General features: G+C 42.3%; 2 protein-coding genes across 2 annotated transcripts in view; one reads left to right on the top strand and one right to left on the bottom strand.

Moving 5' to 3' along the window:
* Positions 1 to 813: 813 nt before the first annotated feature.
* Positions 814 to 11,297, bottom strand: LOC140608541 (uncharacterized). The gene is made up of 5 exons (XM_072783271.1): positions 11,229 to 11,297; positions 5,045 to 5,233; positions 4,827 to 4,956; positions 4,104 to 4,625; positions 814 to 1,181 (listed from the first exon to the last, which is right to left on the bottom strand). Exons 1-4 carry the CDS (start codon positions 11,295 to 11,297, stop codon positions 4,117 to 4,119), a joined length of 897 nt encoding a protein of 298 aa, XP_072639372.1. The 3' UTR covers positions 814 to 1,181; positions 4,104 to 4,116.
* The window catches only part of MDFIC (MyoD family inhibitor domain containing), a 291,638-nt gene continuing 270,579 nt past the window's right edge, over positions 4,539 to 25,597 (top strand). Inside the window, exon 1 of the mRNA XM_072783399.1 lies at positions 4,539 to 4,670. The gene's annotated coding sequence lies outside the window, so the exon portion shown is untranslated. The remainder of the gene's footprint in view (positions 4,671 to 25,597) is intronic.

Here is a 25,597-nt window from a genome sequence, read left to right as displayed (position 1 = left end):
CATATATTTAGAAAAAGTATTTCAACCCCTGTCCTTGAAGGTCTCTTTCAGCTTCACTGTAATCTGATTCACTCTCTTAAAAATCTAAACCTGGGGCATCCGGTGGCTCAGTCAGTTAAACATCTGACTCTTGACTTTGGCTCAGGTCATGATCTAAGGTTGTGAGATCGAGCCCTAAGTCAGGCTCCACACATGCTTAAGATTCTGTCTCCTTCTCTCTTTGCCCTCTTGCCTCTCACCCTCTCTAATAATAATAATAATAATAATAATAATAATAATAATAATAATAATAAACTGGATAACTGAATTTAGTAATCATGGTCTAAGTAATTATTTTTTCAATAGGTCAACAAAAACCCAGCAGACGTGTGCAGCTTTCAAGAGCTAACCAATACTCGACTTCAGTAACTAATGAGCCATTTTGTCCTGATTGGGATAAGCTGGCTTGAATGAGGTGACTAGGTGACTCAGAATCACAAATTTTGGCTTCAAAGCGTCACCATTAATTGGCTGTACAGCTGTGGATCATAGTTGCTGGCTGTGTCTTTTTGCATTGAAAGTGCCGTGGGGAAGACAAGGAACTAGATAAAGAAGTGGAGGAGAAACTGAAAGCAGGAGCAGCAAGTCATCGCAGGCTGGTCGGAGTAGATTCAAAAGCCATCTGCAGAAGCCTCAGGGTTTCATGGTTCAGTAGGTCAGGTTCACGAACTGTGGGATGAGTGTGATAAACATTCCTACCTCCCAGGGCTTTGTGACAAAAGACCCAGTGCATCCACTCACTCATTTATTCAACAAATATTTATTTGGCATCAATGAGAAACCAGACCTTACCCTAGGCCCTGGAGAGCACAGCCATGAACAGAGTCCAAGAGATCCCTACTCTCAATGAGCCTGCATCCTATTTACAAGAATATATAATAGCCTATTTATGCAAATAAAGTGACCATAAGTTCTTCCAGCACATAAGAATTGCTCCGTGAGTGTGAGCAGTATCATTGTTGTCGCTTTGTGGCACTGAAGAAGTAAATAACGTTTTAAAATGTAGTCATCAGAAACTTCTTTGAATAGGATTTGAATCTTCAATATCAATTCTTTATTTTTTTCCTCCATTGTTCTTTTTCTTTTTAATTCTCTGTGGTTTGGTCTCATTAAATATATCCAATTCTTGGGTTGCCTGTCAACTGACAAACAGGTAATAAATTTGCAAATAAATTAGCAAATGACCTGAATCTAGGGGTGCCTGGGTAGCTCAGTCAGTTGGGCATCTGCCTTCAGCTCAGGTCATAACCCCAGGATCCTGGGATTGAGTCCCACATCAAGCTCCCTGTTCAGTGGGGATTCTGCTTCTCCCTCTACCCTTCTCCCCTGCTCTCTCTCTCTCTCACTCTCTCTCTCAAATAAATTAATAAAATCTTTTTAAAAAAGACCTGAATCCAAAGAAAAAGGGTTACAAATGGAAATTAGGTTGAAGAAAATATAGTAGTATCACCTCACCCTTCCTGAAGGTGATGGGGAGGGGTGGGCCATTGATTCTCTTTCCGATCTGCTGCCATGCTGATACATACCATGCCCCACTGAGCTTTCTCTTCCTTTTTTCAAAAGTCCAGTTGGGAAGCCAATATAAAACATTAACCCTTTCTCTTTGGAAGTGCTGCCCTATTCAAAGCATATTTAATGGGGACATAGGCTGAGCCCAGAGGCTCAGATCCAGTCAAGGAAAAATACTGAGTGATGAAGACCTCAACTAAAACAGAGTTTAGGATGAAGATGAAGGAATAGGTTAAAATATATTTAGCAAGTAAAATCTCCTCATTCACAGCCGTGCTGTCTGGTTGGTAGGATCAAATGGCTGGGAGGAGGTAAGTGGCCAGGGAATGGTTCTGAAAGGGTTGAGGCAGGAAAGGCAAGAAGCTCCAGCTCTTACTTGCTTTGAAGTTTCATTCTGGCCCTAGCTTATGTATAAGTTGACTATTTTTTAAAGGGAGGAATCTTTTGGGGAGGCATCCCTTCTGTATTCCTTTCCAAAAAATAACAATCAAAAAGCCTCTCTATTCAAAGTGGTTGCTTCCCACTCCTTCCACCAAGCCTGCATGCTCTACTGTTCCAGCTTCTTAGTACCATCCGCGGGACTTCAACAATCCCACCCTGTGTAGCTCAAATCGTGTCTATTAAAAACATTATCATATCCGTTTCCCTAAGAAACATAGGTTGGTAGGCCCATCCCAAGTTTTCCCCCAAAGCAATTAGCCCTTCTCTGCCTTCTCTACCATTTCTAGCCAGGAATCTGTCTTGAGTCCAAGGTCAGCATAACCTTTCTCAAGTGTGAGTCGGGAACCAGACCTTTCAGTTCCCCGATTTCAGGCGACATATTTGAAGGTTCTTGGCATTGTCTCCCAGAAGCCCCCTTAGTAGGTGTGGGATGAGAAGTCGGCAACCTCCCCATCTCTCCTCCCAAAAGGCAATAGCCTCCTCGCAAAAAAATCTTTACAAACCTCCCACTGAGCACTTCAACTTGAGCATCCTACTAGAGGAGCACATTGGCAACCTTAACAAACATGGAGATTCCTAGTGGAGGAACTGATTGTGGAAAGAGAGTCCTTTCAGGAACACAACTGAGGACAATTCGTAGTTTATTTTTTTATTTTTTTAAAGATTTACTTATTTATTCATGATATATATATAGAGAGAAAGAGACACAGGAGGAGGAAGAAGCAGGCTCCATGCCAGGAGCCCGATTGGGACTTGATCCCGGGTCTCCAGGATCGTGTCCTGGGCCGAAGGCAGGGGCCAAACCACTGAGCCACCCAGGGATCCCCCAATTTTGTAGTTTAACCCACTTTATACACACGCGGCGGGTGGAGTCCCAGAGCCCTGTCACGGAGCCTATCTGCTTTTCCTTCCCAAGCTTTGCCTGCCTCAGGGCCTCATCGAACTTCTCAACCTCTCAGATAACACATGGTCTGGGGTAGGAAACAACTAAGGACAAGCTCTTCTGGCTCCGTATCCAATCAATTCCCCAGGAAAACACGAACCTGAATCCGGTCAGTCACCCGCCTCGAGTCTGTTTCCGAAGCCCTCTGGGATTGCAGACCCCGCCCACCCCCTACACACACTTCCTGACATCAGGAGTCACAGCCGTTGGTGGCTTTTATCCTTGCCCCACGGTTTCCCCACCGTGCCTCCGTCTGTTCGTGGGGATGAGGTGGGTCCTGCCTCTGCTTTCCTTAAGAGTGATCCTTTGGGTTTAGGGTTGCCCTTTGCACTCGTAGGTGATGTGCATGGTTGGAATACCAGCCACGGGCCGGGTCACCTGTCAGCCGCCGCCGGTGCGGCCTGGCCATTTAGCCCAGGCTGTGTCGTGTGAAGTTGAAAATGCCCCTGCGCAAGGCCTGGTGATAACATGTCGTCACTCTGGCTCCAAAGACAAGAATATGATGTGAGAGGGTGAGCCGAGAGGAGCAGCGGCGGCGTCTGGTGGAAGCCGGGGCTCCCTCCGCGCGAGCGCTCCCTCCTCCCTCAGCTGGTCTCTGCGCTCCCACAGGCCAGGCCTACACCCAGGAGAGAACGAACGCTCTAGGGAGGGGGAGGGCGGAGGGGCGAAGGGGGAGGGAGGGGAGGAGAGGGAAGGGAAGGATGGGGAGGGGGAGGATGGGGGAGGGGAAGGAGGGGGAGGGGAGAAGAGGGGGAGGGGAGAAGAGGGGGAGGGGAGAAGAGGGACGGGAAGGATGGGGAGGGGAGGAGAGGGACAGGAAGGATGGGGAGGGGAAGGAGGGGGAGGGGAGAAGAGGGGGGAGGGGAGAAGAGGGACGGGAAGGATGGGAGGAGAAGGATGGGGAGGGGAAGGATGGGGAGGAGAGGGGAGGAGAGGGACGGGAAGGATAGGGAGGGGAGGAGAGGGGGGAGGGGAGGAAAGGGACGGGAAGGATGGGGAGGGTAGGAGAGGGGGGAGGGGAGGAGAGGGACGGGAAGGATGGGGAGGGGAAGGATGGGGGAGGGGAAGGAGGGGGGAGGGGAGGAAAGGGACAGGAAGGATGGGGAGGGGAAGGAGGGGGACCGGACGGGAAGGAGGGGGGAGGGGGGAGTGGGAGGGGAGGTCCTCTCACCTGCAGTGACGCACTACAACCGGAAGGCGTTGCAGAAACTGCAAACTCTAAGTTCCTGGGGTAACGTGCTGGTTTGCTGGGGCGCGACAGCTCCTCGGCTGTTCGGCTGTTCCTTCCTTTCGCACCCCCGAACCTCAAAGCCGCGCATCCGTGCGGAGCCAGGAGGGCCGCGCAAGGTCACGCAGGTCACGCAGGGGCCACCTCCTCCGCGGCCCTCCACGGTGCGGAACCCCGGAAGAATCGGTGCAATCGTCTTCGATCCCAAAACCTCCACGGTCCTGGCAGGCGGCGCCGAAGGTCTTCCCGACGGAGGTCGCAAGTAGGTTCTGGAAGTCCTCGCGGCGGCCCTGGACCGCAAGCCTTCGGCGAGGCCCAGGCTGAGGAGAAGCGTTGGCGCCTGCGCACTGCAGCGCGGCGGCCCGCGGGCGCACACATGGCGCCGCCCGGACGCGTGGCCCCCGAGCGCGCGTGAGGGGACTTCCGGGGTCGCGCCCTCACACCAGGCCTCGGACGCCGGCAGAGCTTGTCAGCGGGGCGCCTCTCCCCCGACCCCGGCCCCGTGGGCAGGTGAGTCCCCGCGGAGGACGCGCGGCCCCGTTAGAGCCCCGTGGGCGAGGCCTCGTCGGCTTCCCGGAGTTAGGGGCCTCCCGTGGGCCGCCGCCCTTCATGTTTCCCGGCTCGGTTCCCCGCCTGCCCCTCGTGACCCGTCGCGCCATTTCTTACCTTCCTTCCGCGCTTGAGAGATGCCCCGGGACGGCGGTCGGCGGTGGCAAGGGGAGGCGGGGGGGAGGACGGGGGACTGGGCGCCGGGCCCTGAGGAGGGCGCGTGAGGGCGTGAGCCCTGCCTGTTGGGCTGTGTGTTGGCAAAGGGAATTTTAAATTTAAAAAAAAGGGGAAAAAAAAAAAGACATAAATGGGTTTCTAAGCGTGTGCGTGTAGACCGGGAGCCCCAGCAGCCCGTGTCGGTTCTCGATGTTTCGGGGCTGCCTGTCGGCGGGTCTGCGGCCCCGGCCTGCTCCGCGGCTGCCCTCTGGGCCGCGGGACTTGACGCTCCCGGGCGCCCCGGGACCGTGAGAAGTTTTACCCTCTTCAGATGGTGGCCTGGCCGTGTTGCGGGGTGTGCACAGGAGCTGGAATCCAAACGTAGGCCTTGTATTCGCTTTCTTTTTAAATATTTTATTTTATTTATTTATTCACGGAAGACACAGGCACAGAGAGAGAGGCAGCGACACCGGCAGAGGGAGAAGCGGGCTCCACGCAGGGAGCCGGACGCGGGACTCGATCCCGGGACCCCGGGGTCACGCCCTGGCGGTGGCCTGGCTGGTGTTGCGGGGTGTGCACAGGAGCTGGAATCCAAACGTAGGCCTTGTATTCTCTTTCTTTTTAAATATTTTATTTTATTTATTTGTTTATTCATGGAAGACACAGGCACAGAGAGAGAGGCAGAGACACAGGCAGAGGGAGAAGCGGGCTCCACGCAGGGAGCCCGACGCGGGACTCGATCCCGGATCCCTGGGGTCATGCCCTAGACCGGAGGCAGGCGCCCAACCGCCGAGCCCCCCGGGCTGCCCGGCCTTGTATTTTCATGACGCACAACCGCTTACCCAAGAAGCGTGAGTTTGGTGTTGCCCGCGGAGACGTTTGGGATCAAGTTCTCGCTGCCGTTGAAATCCCCAGGCGCGGTCGTGTGCGGTGTCCACAGGAAGTGAGCGCAAGAACAAGGGTGTTTAGAGACCGGAGTTGCGTATTTCTTCTGTGAAAGATACGGCTGTTTTGTTTTGTTTTATTTCTTTGTGGTCTGCTTAATTTCCGAAATGACGGGAGGCAACAGCATGACTGCCATTTCTTGGCACCCGGTGAATCAGTGCAGATAATTTTCTAATTAACTAGTGACGTGATGCGTTAGATGGGCTACAAAAATCTTAGTGGATGCTATGCCAGGGCTGGTTATTGAAAAGCAGACTATTCAGAGCCTGTGGTTTATAGTTCTCGTTCTTCTGGAAATGAAGGGTCTCTCCTCATGAAATTTCTGGTAACTCGGACATTTGGCCGTATCTGTCGAAGGCCTGCTCAGAGGGCTGTGTCTTGAGGTCAGAGACCACAGTCTTACTCCTCAATACCCAGAACCGACCCTGTGACTAGTACACAAAGGCACTCAGTGCAGTTAATCACACGTGAATGATGTGGTTTAATAGGAACATGTAGGGTTTTTTGCTTTTTTTTTGTCAGAAGTTTTTTTTTTTAGCAGAACTACTTTTACTTACCCACCGTGTTTCTTTTTCTCTTTGTTATCTACTTCATGCGGTATTTGGGGGTATAAAAAACCAGGGATCCGTTGGCTAGCTTAATTGAAAAATGTTTTGAAAAGAAAAGTTAAAAAGCAAAACCGAACATATTGAAAACGATTTTCATACAATTTTCTTCCCTCTGTTAGTTCAGTTGTAAGAAATGGAGAACAAAAGCATTACCAACCAAGGCTTTTAGCAGAAACTTAATTGCTTACACATCCAAATACATCAGCCAAGTTTGCAACACGCGATTAGGCAGCCAATTGTGTTGAAAATGTGCTTGCTCATTCAGAGGAGACCACGCCCCAGGGCTCACCCACTGGCTCCTCTTCCCTCCTGGAGTTGTTAGCACCAGACCATTCCCATTAGCCACTTGTTGAAAACATAATGGGGCCACAGGTAGTAGTAGTCATTGGGGTGCCAATGAGAGAGACAGTGTCTTTAACAAACCCCAGTTCAGTCTCTCTCCCGTCTTCTCTAGTAACTTTAGTAGTGTCTTTCTCTCAAAGGAGGCAGATCATGAATAGTTATGTGCTGTGTGCTGTGAATGATGCATTATATTTAAAAAGAGTGATGTCCTAGAGATGGATCTGATCTTGCATTTCTTAGTTTATATGTCACATGAATGGTCATTCAAATTATAAGAAAAGCAGCACATTGGATATTTGGTCTCAGGTACATTTCCCCATTCTCATCTCCCCACCCGAATTTCATTTAGTTCTCAAGTGAGTGTGTTGGCAATTTGGAAACCCAGCTTTCCATATCCTGGAATTCTTTTCTACCTATGACACTGACTCTTGAATGACCTTGAATGTGGCACGGGCACTGCCTTTTCCTTAATCCCATCCTGAGTATGGAAGTAAAACAGGATGGTCTTCCCCAACCTATCTCCTACTCCCCCCTGCCGCCTTGCCCCAAGGAGTACAGAGAGAAGTATTCTGGAATACTTCTCGAGTATATTCTGGAATAGTTGGGTTTCAGGTATTCAGAAACCACAAGATGACAGGTGACTGTCCCATTCTTTGGTCGAATAGCCTTTAGCTACATGGCTGATCGCTTCACAAGTCATCCCTTAGGATCAGTTTGGCAGTGTTGGGATCAACTATGTGTTGGAAAGTAGTTCTCCTGGGATAATAAGTGATAAATGTTGTTCTGATTCCCAGCAGGCTACTGCATAAAATGCAGGAGATGAAACCAGGATGCTAGCTGGCCAACCAAGCAGAAAGAGTAACATGCCTTCCATTTAGGCAACAAATTCCATTTTCTTTTCCCCAAGTGTTTGTTGGTTTCCTGGCAGTCCTCACCTCAGAGAAAGCTTAATGCAAAAACTGCACATTTACATGTCATGCAACTCTTGGGCTCTGTATTAGTTCCTATTGCTGCTTTAATAACTTACCACCAACGAAGTGCCATAAAACAACACAAATTTACTATCTTATATTTGCTCATTACAAGTCTCAGTGAAGTAAAGTCAGGGTGTTGACGGGGCTGTGTTCTCTCTTGCAGGCACTAGGGGAGAATCTGTTTCCTTGCCGACACCACAGTTCTTGGCTTGTGGCCTTCCGGTTCCGTCTTCAGAGCCAGCCACTTCTTGCATCACTCAAACCTCTCTGCCTTCCTCTTCTACTTATAAGGACCCGTATGATTATACTGGGACCATGAGGATAATCCAGAGTAATCTATTTATTTTAGGTTGAGCTGATTATCAACCTCAATCCCACTTACATCATAAGTCCCCTTTGCCGTGTAACCTAACGTATTCACAGATTCTGGAAATTAGAATGTGGACATCTTTAGGGGGGCCTTTATTCTGCTTACCCCAGATTCATTTTCATTTTGGCTGATAGACATCCTTTTTTCTACTAAAATTTCCAAAGGCTACCTGTACACAGTCAACAGGAAAACACATCTTCCTGCCAAGTCCATTCTTTGCTCTTTGCCCTCACCAATATCTTTAAATTACTTTGCTAGTAGCCCGCAGATTTTAAGATTCAACAATCTCTGGTTCCATATTGTCTGCATTCTAACCTCCCTCAGCCCCTTCCCTCTCTACTTGCCTTTGTGTGGGCAGTGAAGCTCTGCTCTCAGTAACGAGCCCCTCTGCCACAGAGCAGACCTTTTGAAGAGTACCTACTTTTCATCATGCCAAAGTATGAGCTCACACACGTTCACACTTGCCTTTGTTCCCTCCAGGCTTCCATACCTCATGAGTTGCCTCTTTGCTTTCAGGGGAATCAAGGTAGCAGACCTCAACGGCATTCTGTTTCAGGGGTTGAGGAGAGGCAGCAGAGAGGGGATTTAGGTTATATCCAATGACCACCTCTTTCCTGGGTTTGCCCTCACAGCAGCTGGAGGGCTTGGAGGTGCTAAGCCCTCTGATTTAGAACTACACAGGTCTGAAGGCTGAGCATTTTCTATGAAGGGCCTTCATCTTTGGAATTCCCTCTCCAAAGCTATTGACCTGTATGGCCTGAGGTAAATTCTATCTCACTAGTAAAGTGGATTTCACAGTTAATATGGCCAAGCTGATTTGGATTATTTATTTTCAGTGTTAGCTACAGCTGTAGAACTCTCAGATGTGTGCAGGAATTGAACACACCTTTAGAAATGTCAGGAACAAATAGCCCTGCCTGAGACAGGAGAGGGTTTGGCTGTAATCTTCCTTTTTGTCTTGCCTGTGACTTGCTCTATGGCAAGCAGCCTGTGTTCCGTAGTTATTTCTTCCATGTTGTTTTTTTTTGTCAAGCTAACCTACCTGACCCGTCCCTGCGTTTGCTTACTTAGGCCATCTCTCTCTCTGTATCTGGATAGCAAATGACTGATACAAATGAACGTAAATAGAACACAGGGCATACATGCACGTGGAGTCAGCTGCACTCGCCTGTGTGGGCGACTAGAGTAAGGTGAACGTGAAGGAAGTTATTAGCTCTCCAGCAGGGGCAAAGAGAAAAGCCAGTTCTGTCAAAAGTGAATGTTGAAACAAAAGAAAATAACCCCGTCCCAAATGCTCTGGGCTGAATCAGCCTTCCTGGGGTCTTATTCTGGTTCAGAGATAGCTCTGTCCTTGAAGTACTCTCTGTTGAGTGGCACTAGTCCACGGTATCAAGTAGTGTTTAAAATACCTAGATTAAAAGCCTTCTGCATTTAATGTCTCAGCTCCAACAGGTATATAAACCAAAATGAACTTGCAAATTTCATTGAAGCTTTATCCTCCAGCCCAGGCTCGTCCCTAATGTCACCATTTCCACATTCCCGACAAAGAATCTTTTACTCTAACCAAGTTCCCGTTCACAGTTGGCAGCTGGCCCATCCAGCGGGGGAAGGTGACTTTCGTGGTGTCCTCGCTCTTACAGGGGTGCAGGTTAACATCCTCCTTGGGCAACGAGGGGACTAATATTCTGTTCTTTTTTCAAAGCTCTGAAGGATCAATGTGTGAGATGTGATACTCAAATTGATGCTATTCCTGTCCTGAAAGCATTAACTCCAGTTCCCTTCCCCGTGGAAGAGGTGAGGGGATGTGCCTCTTGGTTCAGCATGGCCCAAGTAAATAGTTTTTGTCAAATTTCAGCCTGAAATGCATTTGTGTTCCAATTAAAGCAGGCAGTGGACCTTCTTAGAGGTTCATGCTAATGCAAAATAGGCCATGGATTTCAAATACATTCAGACCAAGCAGTGCAGCTGTTTTCTAGATCCACTGATTGTTCAACTAAATGTAGCCAGTGTGTCCCTTACCCTGGCCAGCATCTCACAGGGACCCCACTTCTAGTCAAGATGCACTTGGAAAAGTCCCGGAAAATGTTGCATTGCTAGCAGAATTTCTGCACCTAAGGGACAGCATATTTATAGACCCCCATGATCCCTGCCTCCAGAGTGGTATTGGTCAAATTGCTTTTTAAGGTTTTTGACACGGGAAATAGGAGGATTCATTGGGTTGTACAGCTCTGCTGCTCTCTCCCAAGCCTTTCCATTAGAGAAAGCAAGTCAAAGAGCACAGTGATAAGGTTGAAACCAGAAGCAGGGTCAGGTTGGATCTGCCAAACTGAATGAATCTGCTCAAGGGCCAGCAGTGAGCCAGAGGTCTCCCTCTCAGTGAACAGTTCTTTCTTTGGAAGGAAAGAGAATAGTCGTGGTCAGAGCTGTTCTCAAAGCTTAACTTGGCCTCAGCACCAGATGAGATGGGGTCTGCAGCTCACCCACCTGTAGAAAGCATTCTCAAATATCCCAACTCCTGGTGGACTGAATATTCAGTGACTGCTTTGTATCCCCCTCCCCCCAGCTATATTGAGATGTAGTTGACAAAACTGTAAGATATTTAAAAAGTGTGTGTGATAATTTAATATATGAACACATTTGGAAGGATTCCCATGATTGAGTTAACACATCTGCTGCTTGTTTTGTAGAACCTCCTAACCCAGCAGTCCCAGTGCAGTCCTCCCATGGTACTCTTACTCTCTCCTATTACTGTGGTCATTCTGGCCACTGCCGGGTGCTTACCCTGTTCTTCAAATGGCCTATTTATACCCATGACTAATCAGGCTCCATGGAGTTGAATTGACATGCTACAATGCATATGCTAACTAACTATCTCTAACCCTTCAAGACTATTTCTTTTCATGCTAATTAGAAAACATGGCCCTCTCATGGTGGGCAACAATTTTTCTTTAAAATATGTTCACATTATGTGTCAAAGACTTAGGAAGGCAGCCTGTATGAGAATTGGCTTTGTCCTTGCAACTAAAAACTGTCACCAGCACTTATCTGGATATCTTGTTTTAGACTTCCATTGCTCTATTTAAATCCCCTCCTTAGTCATTGTAGCTCATATAGAAAGACTTACCTTAGTGTCGAAGTGATGATCTTGAACCATGACTAATCCAGAACCAGAAACCATGATGGTTTGAAACATGTTCCGTTAACCCACAGTCTGCTCCTGCTTTGTTAAGAATCTACTATACCTTCATGTGATGCTCTCCGCTAAAAGGAATTGTGGTCTTTACCTTAAACCCATTTTCTATGGCAGGAACCCCTTTCATTTCAATCATATTATTGCTCAGTTTTCCTCTAATTTCTTTTGATTTCCTTTGCTTTAACAAGGTTCCAACTACTGGGTGGTATTCCTACTGTGGTCTCATTAGTAGTTGGTTCAGAACTAGAATAATTTTCCCTGATTTTTATTCTCTGAGTGTGTTTTTGCTTTCAGGAATATTCTATTGCATTCTCTTATTGTAATTAGACATTAGGCTAAAGGTTAGACATTTTCGCCTCCATAATTTTTGGACCCTTGTACCTTTGTCAAATTATCATTGAGAATGCAGTCATAGGAAAAGAGATTTTGGCCTTAGCTTCCCCCACCTAGAAATTCTATTTATAAGTCACTTGTCTTTCCTAACGGTTCTGCTGACCAAGTCATACTTGATTTAATTGCCCATCTTACATTGAAATTAGCTGCAACTCCCCCACATTCTCCACTCACCTTTTAACCCCTCAAGGCTCTATTCTTGTAGTGTGATTATGCAGTTGTTCAAATGAAATGAATCAGAAATGAATCAGGTCATTCAGGTTGTATCTACCCAAATAAACACCGGGGTAGGGATTAAACTATAGAAGGTTCTGAGCCATAGATTTGCATTTGAAAATGGACACCATCTCTTTCTTCAGAGATCCTGATGGAGGAGCCAAAAATGGCATGATTCCTAATTCTTTTTCACTGTATTAGATTTAGATTTGTCTGCTCTATTTTGGCATCCTTGATCTTTCCATAGTTCCTTGAGATGATTCTCTATGTAAGAGGTTAAAATCTTAAGGCTGAAGCCTACTCCTAAATTTGGCATGCATAGAATTTACCTACAAATCACCCCATTACCATAAATGTGCTCTTCTTGACAGTAGACTGACTTTTTAAAATTTTTTATTTGCATAAGGCATAATTACTACTGATATTCAGCAGCTAACCCTTGGAGTAGAAATTTTGCCTTAACATAAAAGAACTTTTTTGTGAACATAACTTAGATACTAATAGTGCCTTCAAATTAGGAAGGGAGTGTCATGGGGAGGAGTCTTTCTAGCTCTTTGGGTGTACAGAGCTGTTGGCACCCCAGGTTCTGAGTCTGCGAAACTAGTTATCACGTCCTGTTGGATTCTCTGGAGTCCAGGAACCTGTCTTGAGGAGGGGACCAAGCCACACAATTGTATCTCTACAACTTGAGTAACACTAACATAGCCCAAGAGATAATAAATTTGTAAACTCAATAAAATTGTGTTGATGTGAAGGTGTGGTTTAGAGATAGAAGCCAACCAAAAATGAGTGTCTGAAAAGGGTCATAATGATGGATAAATCAGAATGGAAAGAACCATAGAGAGACAAAGTCAGAGGAAGCAAAAGCAATTTTTCACAACAGAGTTTTCCAAAGTTGGCAGATGAAAAGGACAGGATAGGGAGAAGGGGCAGAAAATGATAGAACAGATTGAAGAATGTCTCTGGTGTCCAGGGTTGACCACTTTCATCTCCCAAGTCTGCTACCATAGCGCTGTTGGTCTCCAGGTTAGAGTTAGAAAGATAACCTCCAGCATAGTAATCTACCACCCTTTTCTACCACACAGCTGGAAAAAACCACACATTTTCTCAGCCTAGCTCACAGATACATCATTTTTCTAATTACATATTTGTATGCTATACTAATATATTATCTGCATTGTAAAACAAAAAATAGAAATTCTTAAAAATAGTGAGAAAAATTCCAAATAGAAATTCTAATATAGGACTCTTTTAATCAACATTAGAGTACATGTCTGAAAAATTTGAAAAAAAAATTTTAAAGATTTTACTTATTTATTCATGAGAGACACAGACCGAGAGAGAGAGAGGCAGAGACACAGGCAGAGGGAAAAGCAGGCTCCATGCAGGGAGCCCGATGTGGGGCTCAGTCCCAGGATCCCAGGATCACGCCCTGGGCCAAAGGCAGGCACTAAACCGCTGAGCCGCTCAGGGATCCCCCAGGCAAAAATATTAATCCTGAGCATAGTCTCCTTATTTAACTGAGAATAATTATAATGTGTCAACTCAGAACTTTCAACCAATCTCCTAAAATGTAACTAAAACATAGTAAACTAACTACATATAAGTAATAAATTCTTAGTGTAAAATGCTGAAAATATCATTTCCTGATATCTGAAAAATGTAGTTACTAACAGATAGCTCCTTTGAGTGCAGTAACACATACTCAGCTTCAGTGTAGATACATATCCCTTTTGTTGACATTTGAGAGCTTTTAAAAACATCTACATGTGATTCTAAGATTTTACCAATTATATTTATCTCAAGATGTTTTCCATCATTTGATTCAAAAGGTATTGAGTTCTAGGTGTATAAATATATATATATATTTTTTTTTCCTGTACGATATTGGCCAAAAATGTTGATAGACATGAATGTTCTATGAAGATTGGGTATAGAAACCAAGATACATTTTATTGGGAAAATATTAATCAATTGAGACTTTCTGCAGAAATCTGCCTATACTTTCCTCCATTGCCCCAACAAAACAAGTTGTGTACTCTGAGGTGAAATTCCTTTTAGAGTCTACCTCTTTGTAAAAACATGGGGTAGTCTACCAGGGAGGCTAGTGTTGGAGTTGCCATCTTGGATCAGGGCCTTCCTCAAATTAGTAATGGCTAGTTGAGAAGAGATCCATACTTTGTTAGGTAAAAAGTCTCCTGGTCCCTACACCTTTCCTCACAGCAGAGCTGACAGTCAATTCTCTTTTTCAGGGAAGAATGTGAATCAGATATAGAAACCATATGAACAGTTTATAGCTTGATCATCTACTCCTTCATTCAGGTGCATGAAGGCAAAACGACGCATTAGCAATCACTTGAGCAGCATAAAAGAGAAAGAGATGAACAAGCAGGGGATCCCTGGGTGGCTCAGCGGTTTAGCGCCTGCCTTTGGCCCAGGGCTTGATCCTGGAGTCCCGGGATCAAGTCCCACATCAGGCTCCCTACATGAAGCCTGCTTCTCCCTCTGCCTGTGTCTCTGCCTCTCTCTCTCTCTCTCTCTCATCTCTCATGAATAAATAAATAAAATCTTAAAGAAAATAAAAAAGATGAACAAACAGGAGACAACAGATGCTGGGAAATGGATAATTTAGGGAAGAAAATAAACTTTAAAAAGTTACTACAATCCTACAGAGATTGAAGAAAATATAACATCTATATAACAAGAACAGGCTGCTAAGAAAAAAGGTCAGTTATAAAATAAGAAAGTTGATGAAGATTTAAAGCAGAAATTACAAAAACTAATCATAAAGGTGAAAAGAAAATATTGAGCAAATCACACAGAACAGAGGACATGAGAAAGAGATACAAAATGTTAAAAAAAAAAAAGAAAAGGGCATCGAAGGCAAAAGTAATAGATAAAATATTTGATGCTAATGTGTAAATTATGTGTTAAAACAACAAACAAAATTACTCAACAGATGGAAGAATAGAACTATTTTCTCTTTATTTTAACAGGGAAGGGAAGATTTTCCTTTGCTTTGAATTGTAAATCTTCTAGGACAGAGGCCAGAGGAACTCTATAATTCATATTAAAATGTTGAAGGAGAAATCAGGAAAGAGAACAAGCAACTTTATACTTTTTCCATTATTTCTGTGCCTGCTTTCACCCTCCAGTTATTGAGGAATATTCTGAATAATTTCTAGAGAGTCTTTCCCTTCTATAGTAGGGGGACGGAAGAGAATTGCTGAGGACAAAACCCAGCAACTTGTGCAGGAATTTCATTTGCTGTTAAGAAATAAGAATTTAGGGGTGCCTGGGTGGCTCAGTCAGTTAGCAACTACCTAAAGTCAAGTCATGATCTCAGGGTCCTGGGGTTGAGCCTCAGGTCAGTCTCCCTGCTCAGCAGGGAGTCTGCTTCTTCCTCTGCCCGTTCCCCTGCTCATTCATTCTCTCTCTCTCTCAAATAAATAAAAAAAGGAAGAAGAAGAATTTATTGGCATAGGTCAGAGCCGAAGGCATTCAATGGTAGATGTATTTAATCAGAAATGGTCTCACTAATGTTTCAGGGGGCTGGGGGGGCGGGCAGGAATCTGCCATTTGACAAGACCTCATAGGGTCTGAAGAGAATGTTCTGCAAAATACCATGATCATGGAGTAAATAGCTCCAGAAGACTGGTGTGCTGGAAAAAATACAGTGAAGTCAAGCTGGAGTGAGTTGGAGGAGTCGGCTCTCCTTCAGAGGAGTTCTAGAAAGGCTACGCTAGGGTCTCATCCAGGAAGACTGAATGTTACTGGGGAGGCCCCATCAATTCAGGGATAGGCCTGGAAGTCTAAGTGGGCCTGAGACCACCCAAAGGTGTTTATGGTCATTGTAAATCATGGGGAACTGTGATTTAATGTAGCCAAGACAGACTTCCTCACCAAATAGGGCCACAGCTGTCTGAGACTCGGAATCAGCAAGAAAAAAAGACAATGTTCACCTACAGTTTAGTATCATGGCATTTGTTAAATAAAAGATTTCCGAAGCTGGGCCACCTGAGACGTGTCAGTTCTCAGTCTTTTAGAAGTAAATCATATAATGTGCAATTAGACTAATTTCATCACATTTACCTTTTGAATACATTTAAATAAACAACTATTAAGAAATAGTTTATTATTTAGTCTTGAATACATTTATGCAGATTATAATAAATTAATGAATAGTATCACTTCTCCACATAAACAGTCTCCTAAATTCTGCTGCCTGCCTTTGCTGGTATTTTATGATTTGCTCTATAATAAAGAGTTTTGACTCCCCATAATGTATCTGATTGCTTAATACAATGAAAATGTTTAACACTTTAAGGGAATAATAAAGCATTTGGAAATAGCTTTTGATTTTAAAACAACAGGTCTTACTAAAACATTATTCAAACTTCATAGTACTCTGGCTCTATAATTAATACATATGATATTGTATAAAAAATAGAGGGAAAATTAGGACACTTCCTGAGTACGTAAAGATAAAAACATGCAAGAATAGTCTGAGATAGAATGAATTGAGAAAAAAATTGTTATTCCAAACACTATTTAATTAAAGGAAATTTATACCAGATTAGCTTTGCCGTTACTTTCAGTAATTTTCAAAAACAAAACAAAACTCCATTATTGCTTGGTACTTTCTGCTATCTTATCTTCATATGTATTAATTTGTTAATTACACTTTACATAAATCAGTGGAAAACAGCTTAATTTGTCTAAGCATGGTGGAGTTTATAAGCCTATGAAGAATCACTCCCTAGGTTTACTTAATTTCTCCGTGACCCAAAAAGTAATGTTACCAATAAACTAATACAGAGAATATATTCTTTTTTGACTGTACAGTGCTCAAATAGAAAGAGCTTTTCAGACAATAGACTTTGAGAGCAGTCACAGCAAGAATCATGTGTATATATGAGAATATATCTAAAGTAGATCTTTTTCTCACATATGAATTAAGATATGCCAATATCATATCCATACTTGCTTATTAATGATCACATGTGTATTCTTATTAGAATAATTTTAGACCATCTAAAATAACACGTTTATTGTTGCATCTGCATGAGAAAATTATTTGGGTAGCTAATTTTTACCTCAGGTGAAAATCTAAACTCATTCAAAAGCCTAAGGCTATGTAGGAACTTAAATAGTGTCTTCCCAATAGTCATGTCCATCCAGAACCTCAGAATGTGACCTTCTTTGGAAATAGGATCTTTGTAGGTATAATGAGATAAGGTAATAATAATTTAAGGTGAACTCTAAATCCAATGACTTGTGTCCTTATTTAATAATAAATGAAGATTGATCTTTTCTACTAAAATTGTTAACTTTCCAAGGACAGATATAAAGTCTTGTTCATCTTTCAGTTTTGCTTTGCTTTCAGTTTTTGTTATGGTCTTTTTTGTTTGTTTTTGGCTACATAGCAGTCATTTCCTCTTCTTCCAATGATCTGCCCCTATTTCCTTTTGACAAATTACCACTCTCCTAATAGGTGGAGTCCTGAAGGGAGACATCAATAAACTTTCTCTCCCTATTCAAGGAATGGCTTGAGATCCAAGAGAAGCTAGTTGGATTCTCTATCCCAAAACTGAATCTTCAGCAGAATGATATAAGTAACAGAAGTGAGTTAAGAGATAATTTATCCAAATGTTGGTGCCTTGAGTTTTTACTCTCTGAACACTCAGAAATTTTCTGATTCCTTCTCTTTGCAGGCCTAGTTCGTTAGCTGACATTCCATCATTCTATTCTGTAAGCTACCCCAGAGCCTTCAAATAAATTCAGATTCCTGTTGCTTGGACCCAAAGAATGTTAACTCCTATCTCCACAAAGTCTAGTTAATTGCTCTGCATGAAGTAGCTGCTTAGAGTAGCAGTATTCACAGAATCCACTCTGGCTACTTGAAACAGAAAGAATCTGGAGAGCTCACAGAAACTTTGAGAAAGCTGGGAAACATGCCCAAGTCCCTGATGCAGGGCTGTCCTGTTAAGGAAACCACTACCCCTATAGCCAAATGGTGAATGCCAGATATATGATTTGCAAATATTTCTCCCATTCTGTAGGTTGCCTTTCTACTCTGTTGATTGTTTTGCTGTGCAGAAGCTGTTTAGTTTGATGTAGTCCCACTTGTCTAATTTTACTTTTGTTTCTTATGCTTTTGCTGTCCTATCCAAAAAAAATCATTGTCAAACTTAATATCAAGAAGCCTTTACCCTGTGTTTTCTTTTGGGAGTTTTATAGTTCAAGGTCTTATGTTTAAATATTTAGTTTATTTTGAGTTGATTTTTGTGTATGGTATAAGATAAACATCCAATTTCATTCTTTTGAATGTAGATATCCAGTTTCCCTATACCATTTGTTAAAGAGACTGAACTATATATCTGAAAGAGGTTAGTGTCCAAAACATATAAGGAATTCATACACCTCAATAGCAAACTGCCTGATTTAAAAATGGGCAAAGGACTTGAATAGACATTTCTCCAAAGACATACAGGTGGTTAAGAGGTATATGAAAAGATGCTCAATACTAATCATCAGAGAAAGCAAATCAAAACCACAATGAGCTATTACCCCGTACCTGTTAGGATGACTACCATAAAAAAAAAAAAAAATATATATATATATATATATATATATATATATATATATATATATATAGCAAGAGATAAGTGGCAAGTATGTGGAGAAATTGGAATTCTTACATACTATTGATAGGAATGTAAAATAGTATAACTATGAAAAACAGTGTGGCAGTTTCTCAAAAAATTAAAAATAGAATTATCATACAACCCAGCAATTCTCCTTACAAGTATATATTCAAAAGAATTGAAATCAGGATCTTGAAGAGAAATATGCACTCTCATGTTCATTATACCATTATTCATAATAGCCAAAATATGGAAACAAAGTAAATGTCCATCAACAGATGAGTGAATGAAGACAATGTGCTACATCTGTACAGTGGAATAATATTCAGTCTTCAAAAGAAGGAAATCTTGTCATATGTGACAACATAGATAAGCCTGGAGGACATTATGCTAAAATAAGTCAATCACAGAAGGACAAATATTGCATAATTCCACTTCTAGGAGGTACCCAGAATGGTCAAACTCAGAAACAGAGTAGAAGGGTGGTTGCCAGTTCCTGTGGGGAGGGATAAATGGAGTTATTCAATGAGTATAAAGTTTCAATTATACAAGATGAGTAAGTTCTAGAGATCTACTGTACAGTAGCGCCTGTAGTTAACAGTACTGTAGTGCACACTTAAATATTTATTAAAAGGGTAAGCTCTGTGTTAGTGTCCTCCCTGCAATAAAATACGTAAATAAGAATGAATGCCAGAAATTTACGCCATAGTCCAATGTAATTTGTGCATGGGTACTTGAACCTGGCAACCAATAGAAAGCCCCTGCTGCTGCTGCCATCCAAGTATTCTTTGCCCACCATGACTAAAATGGAAACCGTATGCCACATGTAGCACCGGCTTTATCTGTTTGTCTTGCCATATCAAGTGATGATTCGGATACAGTTACCCCCAAATATAGGAAAGCTATTAACAAAGTGATAGGCAAATAAAAAGAGGGAGTCACATTGAATATGACAGATTTTTAGTACACCCAGCAAATTTCTAAGGAATGGAATAATAAAGACTGGAAAACAACAAGAATGTGGTATATTGGACTAATGTTCTCAATTCTTTGTCCTTCATTGACCCTTTACCATGTCACTTCAGAGTTTCTCCCACTACAGCATATGTCCTAGCCCTAGTCCAGCCATGTGACTTGCTTTCTCAAGACTGTTAGCAGATGTGACATACGCAGAGGTACGAGTAACACGTATGTGACTAGGCTTGCTCTCTGGCATCTGTTATTACCGTGAGAACATACACGGGCTACCCAAGAGGAACAGAGAGGCATAGGCAATCCATTGAAGACTGGCAAAGCTTTCCTGGTGTGCCCACCTAGAACAGGTATCCCTAAGTTCACCGGGGTGCATGTGCTGAATTTTGGCAGGAGACAGATTTATGTTTTTACTTTTTTATTGTTGCACAGCAATAACTAACTGATACAGAGAAGAAAAATGAAAATTGGTCAAGACTGACACTCCTCCAGTACCCTCTTTCCTTCCCCAAGACTTTGTTATTAAAGCAAACTTAAAAAAGACAAGTACACGGAGTAAACAGTAGCCGATACATTGTGTGTTAGGCAACTTCTGACTGCTTATTTTTAAATTAAGAGTCAATTACTGACTCCATTCATACTTCACATATGATGGCATCTTTTTTCCAAAAGTATATGAAGAGTATTGTGTAGATAGATCTTCAAAATTTGACTCATTATCTTCTACTCTGACCCCTAGCAAATTATTTTGTCTTGTCTTGATCATCCTGTGTTTAAAATCACACCATAAAATAGACAGAGACCCATGGGCAAATCATTAAAAATCAGGGTAAGAATAATTCAGTTCTACCTTATTGTTCAATAAAATATGGTGACTTAATCCTAGGATTTTTTAGCTAGTGTTATGACTCGCTGAGCTGTGACGGATTATGTCATCTGAAAATGTGCAATGACAGTGTTTCTCCAACACAACTTTATCAAGTGGTACTAGAATGAGGTCTAATTAGGAAGATTTTGAAGTTTTAGATCTAGTCGTTAGCACCAGTCCCATATTGTTTGTAGGAAATGCTTTCCTTCTGCCCACTGGAGTGTGTCCAGGTAAAAAAAGATCACTAACCACAACCTTGAGGTTGTATTTTTTTCTCCATCATCGTTTAACTTCACTTGGAATTAGAAAATAACCATTTACGGGTCTCAAAGTCTCTTGTGACTGCTCATCAATGTTAAAATGCTGATAGCTGATTGTGACACAGTCATTATAGAAAGAATATCTTTCTATCCTGTCTTTGATCTTTTGAGATTTAATTAAGCTCAGGTACAAAGTGTGAGAGTGTCTGTAGAAACCCTCTTAATTACTTATCAATCAATATTTCTGGAAGAACCTTGTCAGATATTATAGGAGATAGAGAAAATTAATAGTTATGGTCCCTATGCCAAAGGAGTTTATAATCTGGTAGGGAAAGCAAGATCAAAACGTATGGAAAGTTAAATTGCAGATGCAGCAACACCGCTTGAGATGTCCAAGATCAGTTTATGATTAGGAGCCAATTTTATGACCTAGGTCACCAGTCCTGTGGGTTCAGGCAAGGAAGGGAAGGCTGAGTCTTTGGTGATCCGGGAAGACTTCCTGGAAGAGAATAACTTAGGACTGGACCTTGTAGTGGGGGCAGGATTTACTAGGTAAGGAGCCACAAAAAAAAACCAGGACTGTTCAGAAATAGCTTGTGCTCACTGCAGAATACAATTTTATGATTGCTTGAAAAGCATTAGGAAAATTATATAGATTAAGATGAGTTGCACTGGTAATTCAATAATGTCTGTACTTAAAAGCATCTGAAATGTTTACTATGCCATCACTTTTTATACTCTGGGCTTTAGTCTTCTAGGGCTGCCATATAAAATACTACAGTCTGTGGCTTTACCAACAGAAGTTTACTTTCTCACAGTTCTGGAAATTGGGAGTCGAAGATCAAAGTGCCAGCAGGGTTGGTTTCCTCTGAGGGCTCTCTTCTTGGTTTCCAGAAGGCTACCTTCTTGTTGTGTCTTCACATCATTATATCTCTGTGCATGCACACCAGGGATGTCTCCTTGTGTATCCAAATTTCCTGTTCTTATAAGGGCACCAGTCAGATCAGATTAGGGCCAGTTGTGGGAGCCTCATTTTAAATTAATCACCTCTTAAAACTTCCTGTCTCCAAACATAGTCACATTCTGAGATACCAGGAGTTCGGGCTTCGAGATATCAATGTAGGGGGACACCATTCAACCACTAACACTATTTTAACATTGATTACTAATCGTGACACTTGGGGGAAAAAGATGAACATTTCTTCCCATGTATTAAAAATACCAATGGGTACTGCTCCCATCTCCCACCCCATTTCCCCAAGACCACCTGCCACTAAAGCCCTGTTTCTTCGTCTCATTCTTCTTCTGCCTCCTTCAGTGCCAATTACTGTAGACTTTCCCACAGCTAATTCTTTTATCAGAAAGCTGCTCCACCTGATTATCACACCAAAGCCTCCCACTAACTACTAGACCATTGCTGTATGCTGGAATTTCCCATGGATCTTGAAAACTTGCTGATATCAGATTCCACCCGCAGACATTTTGTCTTAATTGGTATGAGGGAGAATTTTAAAAGTTCCCCTGGTGATTCTAATGTGCAGCAAAGTTTGTGAGCCACTGACATAGGAGAAAGGGAAAGCTTACTTGTCCTAATGGAGAATATTTTAGAAGAAGTGATCCTACTCAAATAGGTAGCATTGAACCAAAGAAGATAGTTGTTCAGAACATCTGGCATTCCAGAGGCTTCAAATACATGCTGTTACCCCCAAAGGAAGTGGATAGCCATCCTTTACATCACATCGTAACAATACAGTGAGATAAAATATGGAAATACTAATGTATAGGTACCTCTCCCCATCCCATAACCTTCCCTAGTCAGAAGATTTCCTCATAGGGTCGGGGAGAATTACGATCCTTAGAGCAGAAATATGGAGCATTTAGTTTCCTTTTGACTCCCAATCTATGCTCTTGCAAATTAAAAAGGAAAGCCTCGAGGGGTGTGGCACTTAGACTTCCTACCATAATAAAGAGGAAGATGTCCAATATCCTGGAGAAGCTGAGATGGAGTCCATAGAGTTCCTTGCCCTTGGAGCCAAACCACATCAACTGATCTTTTTATTGCTATTGAGCAAAGGCCTTCATTGGATCATGGCCAGCCCTGACTCCAGCCCATTTAGCAGGACACCTCCCCATGCCCAGAGCCTCTGCTGAGCCTCTCTTCACAAGTGTTAATGGGCCCTTCTTAGGTCTTAAAGCACCCCTTATTAATGGCCCAGAACACTTTATAAGCCTCCTCTGGATCCTCATAGGAACAGTGCTGGTGTATAATGGAAAGTAGCGTTGGGATAGTCAGTGAGAAAATATACCTTTAAAAAGCACATAACCATAATAAATTAATGCTAAAACATCAGAGTCATTAACACCAGCTCACATCAAATATTTTAACAAGAGTCTTTGCACATTTGTGTTAAGTTTAGTATAGAAAGATCCAGGAAAAAAAAATAGGCTTCTTGGTTATATATAGGCTTCCTCAATTAATTAAAACAGTCACATTGCTAGCTCTACTTAGTTACAAGAACTGTTTTTAAGTATGCTTTTTTTCCAAAGGCATTCCTAGGTCTCAAGGAATTCTACGATGTGGGTAATAAAGGTCAAATATTAACTTAAATAGGAAGAGTACAACTCGGGGGACAGTTTCCGTATCCCAGAACAGGTACATGTGCCCCTGATCAAGACAGACTGTTTAAGTACACCAGAGGATCTCTATACTAAAAAGAAAAAAATGGAAGAATATGTTTTAATATATTAATTTCGCTTTATTTATAAAGCGGATAAATGTCATCAGCTTTTGTGTTGCCGGCTTTCCTAGTTTCCAAACCAAAGGTGGATTGGGTATGTCTGGTGTCAAGAAACCTAAAGGATCTCAGCAACAATATTGGCAGAAATATTCTAGCTAATAAGGTGATAGTGATAGAAAGCAAAGAAAATTGAAGATCGTTATAAAATACAGGTCCACAGAAGTCATGCAGTCAAACACACTATTCTAATCATATTGCTAGCTTTCTGTTTCTTATGCCCTAAGTCGCTGGGGCCACTTTGCTGTTTTTCAAGAGAAAATTCTTCCTGGGCTAGTCTTTATCATCATTTCTTCTTGGAAATATCTGACACACTTCTATTCAGGTAGGAATATACATAAGTGCACAGGTTGGTCATTATGTTGAAAATCTTCAATTCAAAGTCCTAACCATCAATTTAACTTTGAGGTCTGCTTAGTGCTTTTACCGTTTTTATGGGGCTAACACTTCTGCTTGGTACACTTCATTCAGGAAAAAGCCATGCCTTCATCTCCACCACTCAGAACTAACTGCGTCCCTACAAGTCCCCCTTAGAAATGATTTATGCCTCAAACTTGCAGAACCGCCATTCATTTCCGCCTTGAATTTATAGAACTATAATGTGGTATCCACAGATCAAGCTCCTCAAAGATCTCCCAATGCTCTGAATCTTTTCATTGCAATCTTTATGTTCCTCTAACTCGATACCCTCATATGTTGCACTTTGAGGATGGTTATCCTTTGCCCTCCAGTGATAAGACCCTTGACACATTATTCATTTGTTCCTAATATGGTTTTCTCCATTTTTTCCCAAATTCACAGGTTCTTCTTTCTATTATAATTCAAACATCCTTTCTAGAAAAGCAGATTTGACAATTCACAGCGAAGCCTTCACCTCACACCTTCTCAGAAGAAGAGACCAGTGCAGAACACACCACTTTCTCTGAATAGTAAACGAGTTTGGATTTTCTGCTGCTTGGTTTTTGTTTCATCTTGGGGAAAACTTTGTACGGCTACATTAAGATATTTAGTATAAATGGCTCCAGCTGCCCCTGGCAGCTATAGATTGTGGTATTACTACATTAACCTTGAAACCTACTGAACTATCAGGAAATAGCCTGCATTTTAAAATAGCACCAGTTAGATATTGGGCATGAAGGATCTCTTCTTACTAATCAATACTGTTTACTTTGGAGAGAGTTTTGACATTTCTAAGCAACCTGCTCAGTACTTCTTACTGTGAAATCATGATAAAAGTGCCATCAGATTACATAGTAAATGTATTATCTGGTCAAATCAATTTTTTAGTTAAGTAAACTAAACAGTAATCTGGTATTGGTTTGGCACAATGTTAAATATAGCTCTTAAAATAGTCTTTTTTTTTTTAATTTTCTTCTCTTTTAGTTGCCTTTGAGGAAACATCAAGGCATTGCTTGATGATGAAGGACGTTTCAGCAATGGTAGATCATTTCCTGCAATCTCTTGCTTTCTTTTGCTCTATTTTGCAAGCTCCTCCCAGGTTCTGAGCACAGTGTGAAGGAGCACCACCTGTTGATGCCATCCCTTACAGAACCCAGAGGCAATATGTACTTTCTCTTTTCTGTCCATAGATAATACTTTATCTCCATATTCCTGTATTAATCTCACCCACTATCATTCTCATCATTTTGCTCTCCAGATTATGAGATTAGGAAAGGCTATTCAGTAGTTTAAAATAAACCCCCAAATCTCAGTGGCTTGACAAACAAAAGTTGTTTTTGCCTCACAATCTGATGGAGGTGGCATGAGCCCCTTACATTTTATAAGCTGCACTCTCTGAAATATGTAGCCTCCAAAAGAGAAGTAAGAGCTGAAAGGTCATGAGGGAGATTTTTAAGGGCCAGGACTAGAAGCTCTTTACATCGCTTCTGCCAACATACTGTTGGCCAAAACTCAAGTTATAGAGCCAGACATAATGGTGAAGGAGACTGAGAAATATCATCATCTTCATGTATGCCTAGGAAAAATAGTATAGTCAGTGTATGGCTTTGTGTGTGTGTGTGTGTGTGTGTGTGTGTGTGTGTGTGTGTGAGAGAGAGAGAGACACAAAGTCCTTTTAAGTCTTCATTCTCTTCTTTAGTTTCTAAAATTATATTTGACACCTAATGAATATCCAATACATATTTTTAAA

This window comes from Canis lupus, chromosome 18 (genome assembly GCF_048164855.1).
Source record: "Canis lupus baileyi chromosome 18, mCanLup2.hap1, whole genome shotgun sequence".
NCBI classification, from domain to species: Eukaryota; Metazoa; Chordata; class Mammalia; order Carnivora; family Canidae; genus Canis; species Canis lupus.
Note: the sequence above shows the minus strand (reverse complement) of the source record. Positions and strands in the feature narration are given on the sequence as shown.

Coding starts and splice junctions, on each gene's coding strand:
- LOC140608541 (XM_072783271.1), bottom strand. CDS start 11,297: ATGTTTCAAACCATCATGGTTTCTGGTTCTGGATTAGTCATGGTTCAA. Junction 5,234..11,228: donor ATCATCACTTCGACACTAAG/GTAAGTCTTTCT, acceptor TTTGGATTCCAG/CTCCTGTGCACACCCCGCAA. Junction 4,626..4,826: donor CTCTCAAGCGCGGAAGGAAG/GTAAGAAATGGC, acceptor CCCGCTGACAAG/CTCTGCCGGCGTCCGAGGCC.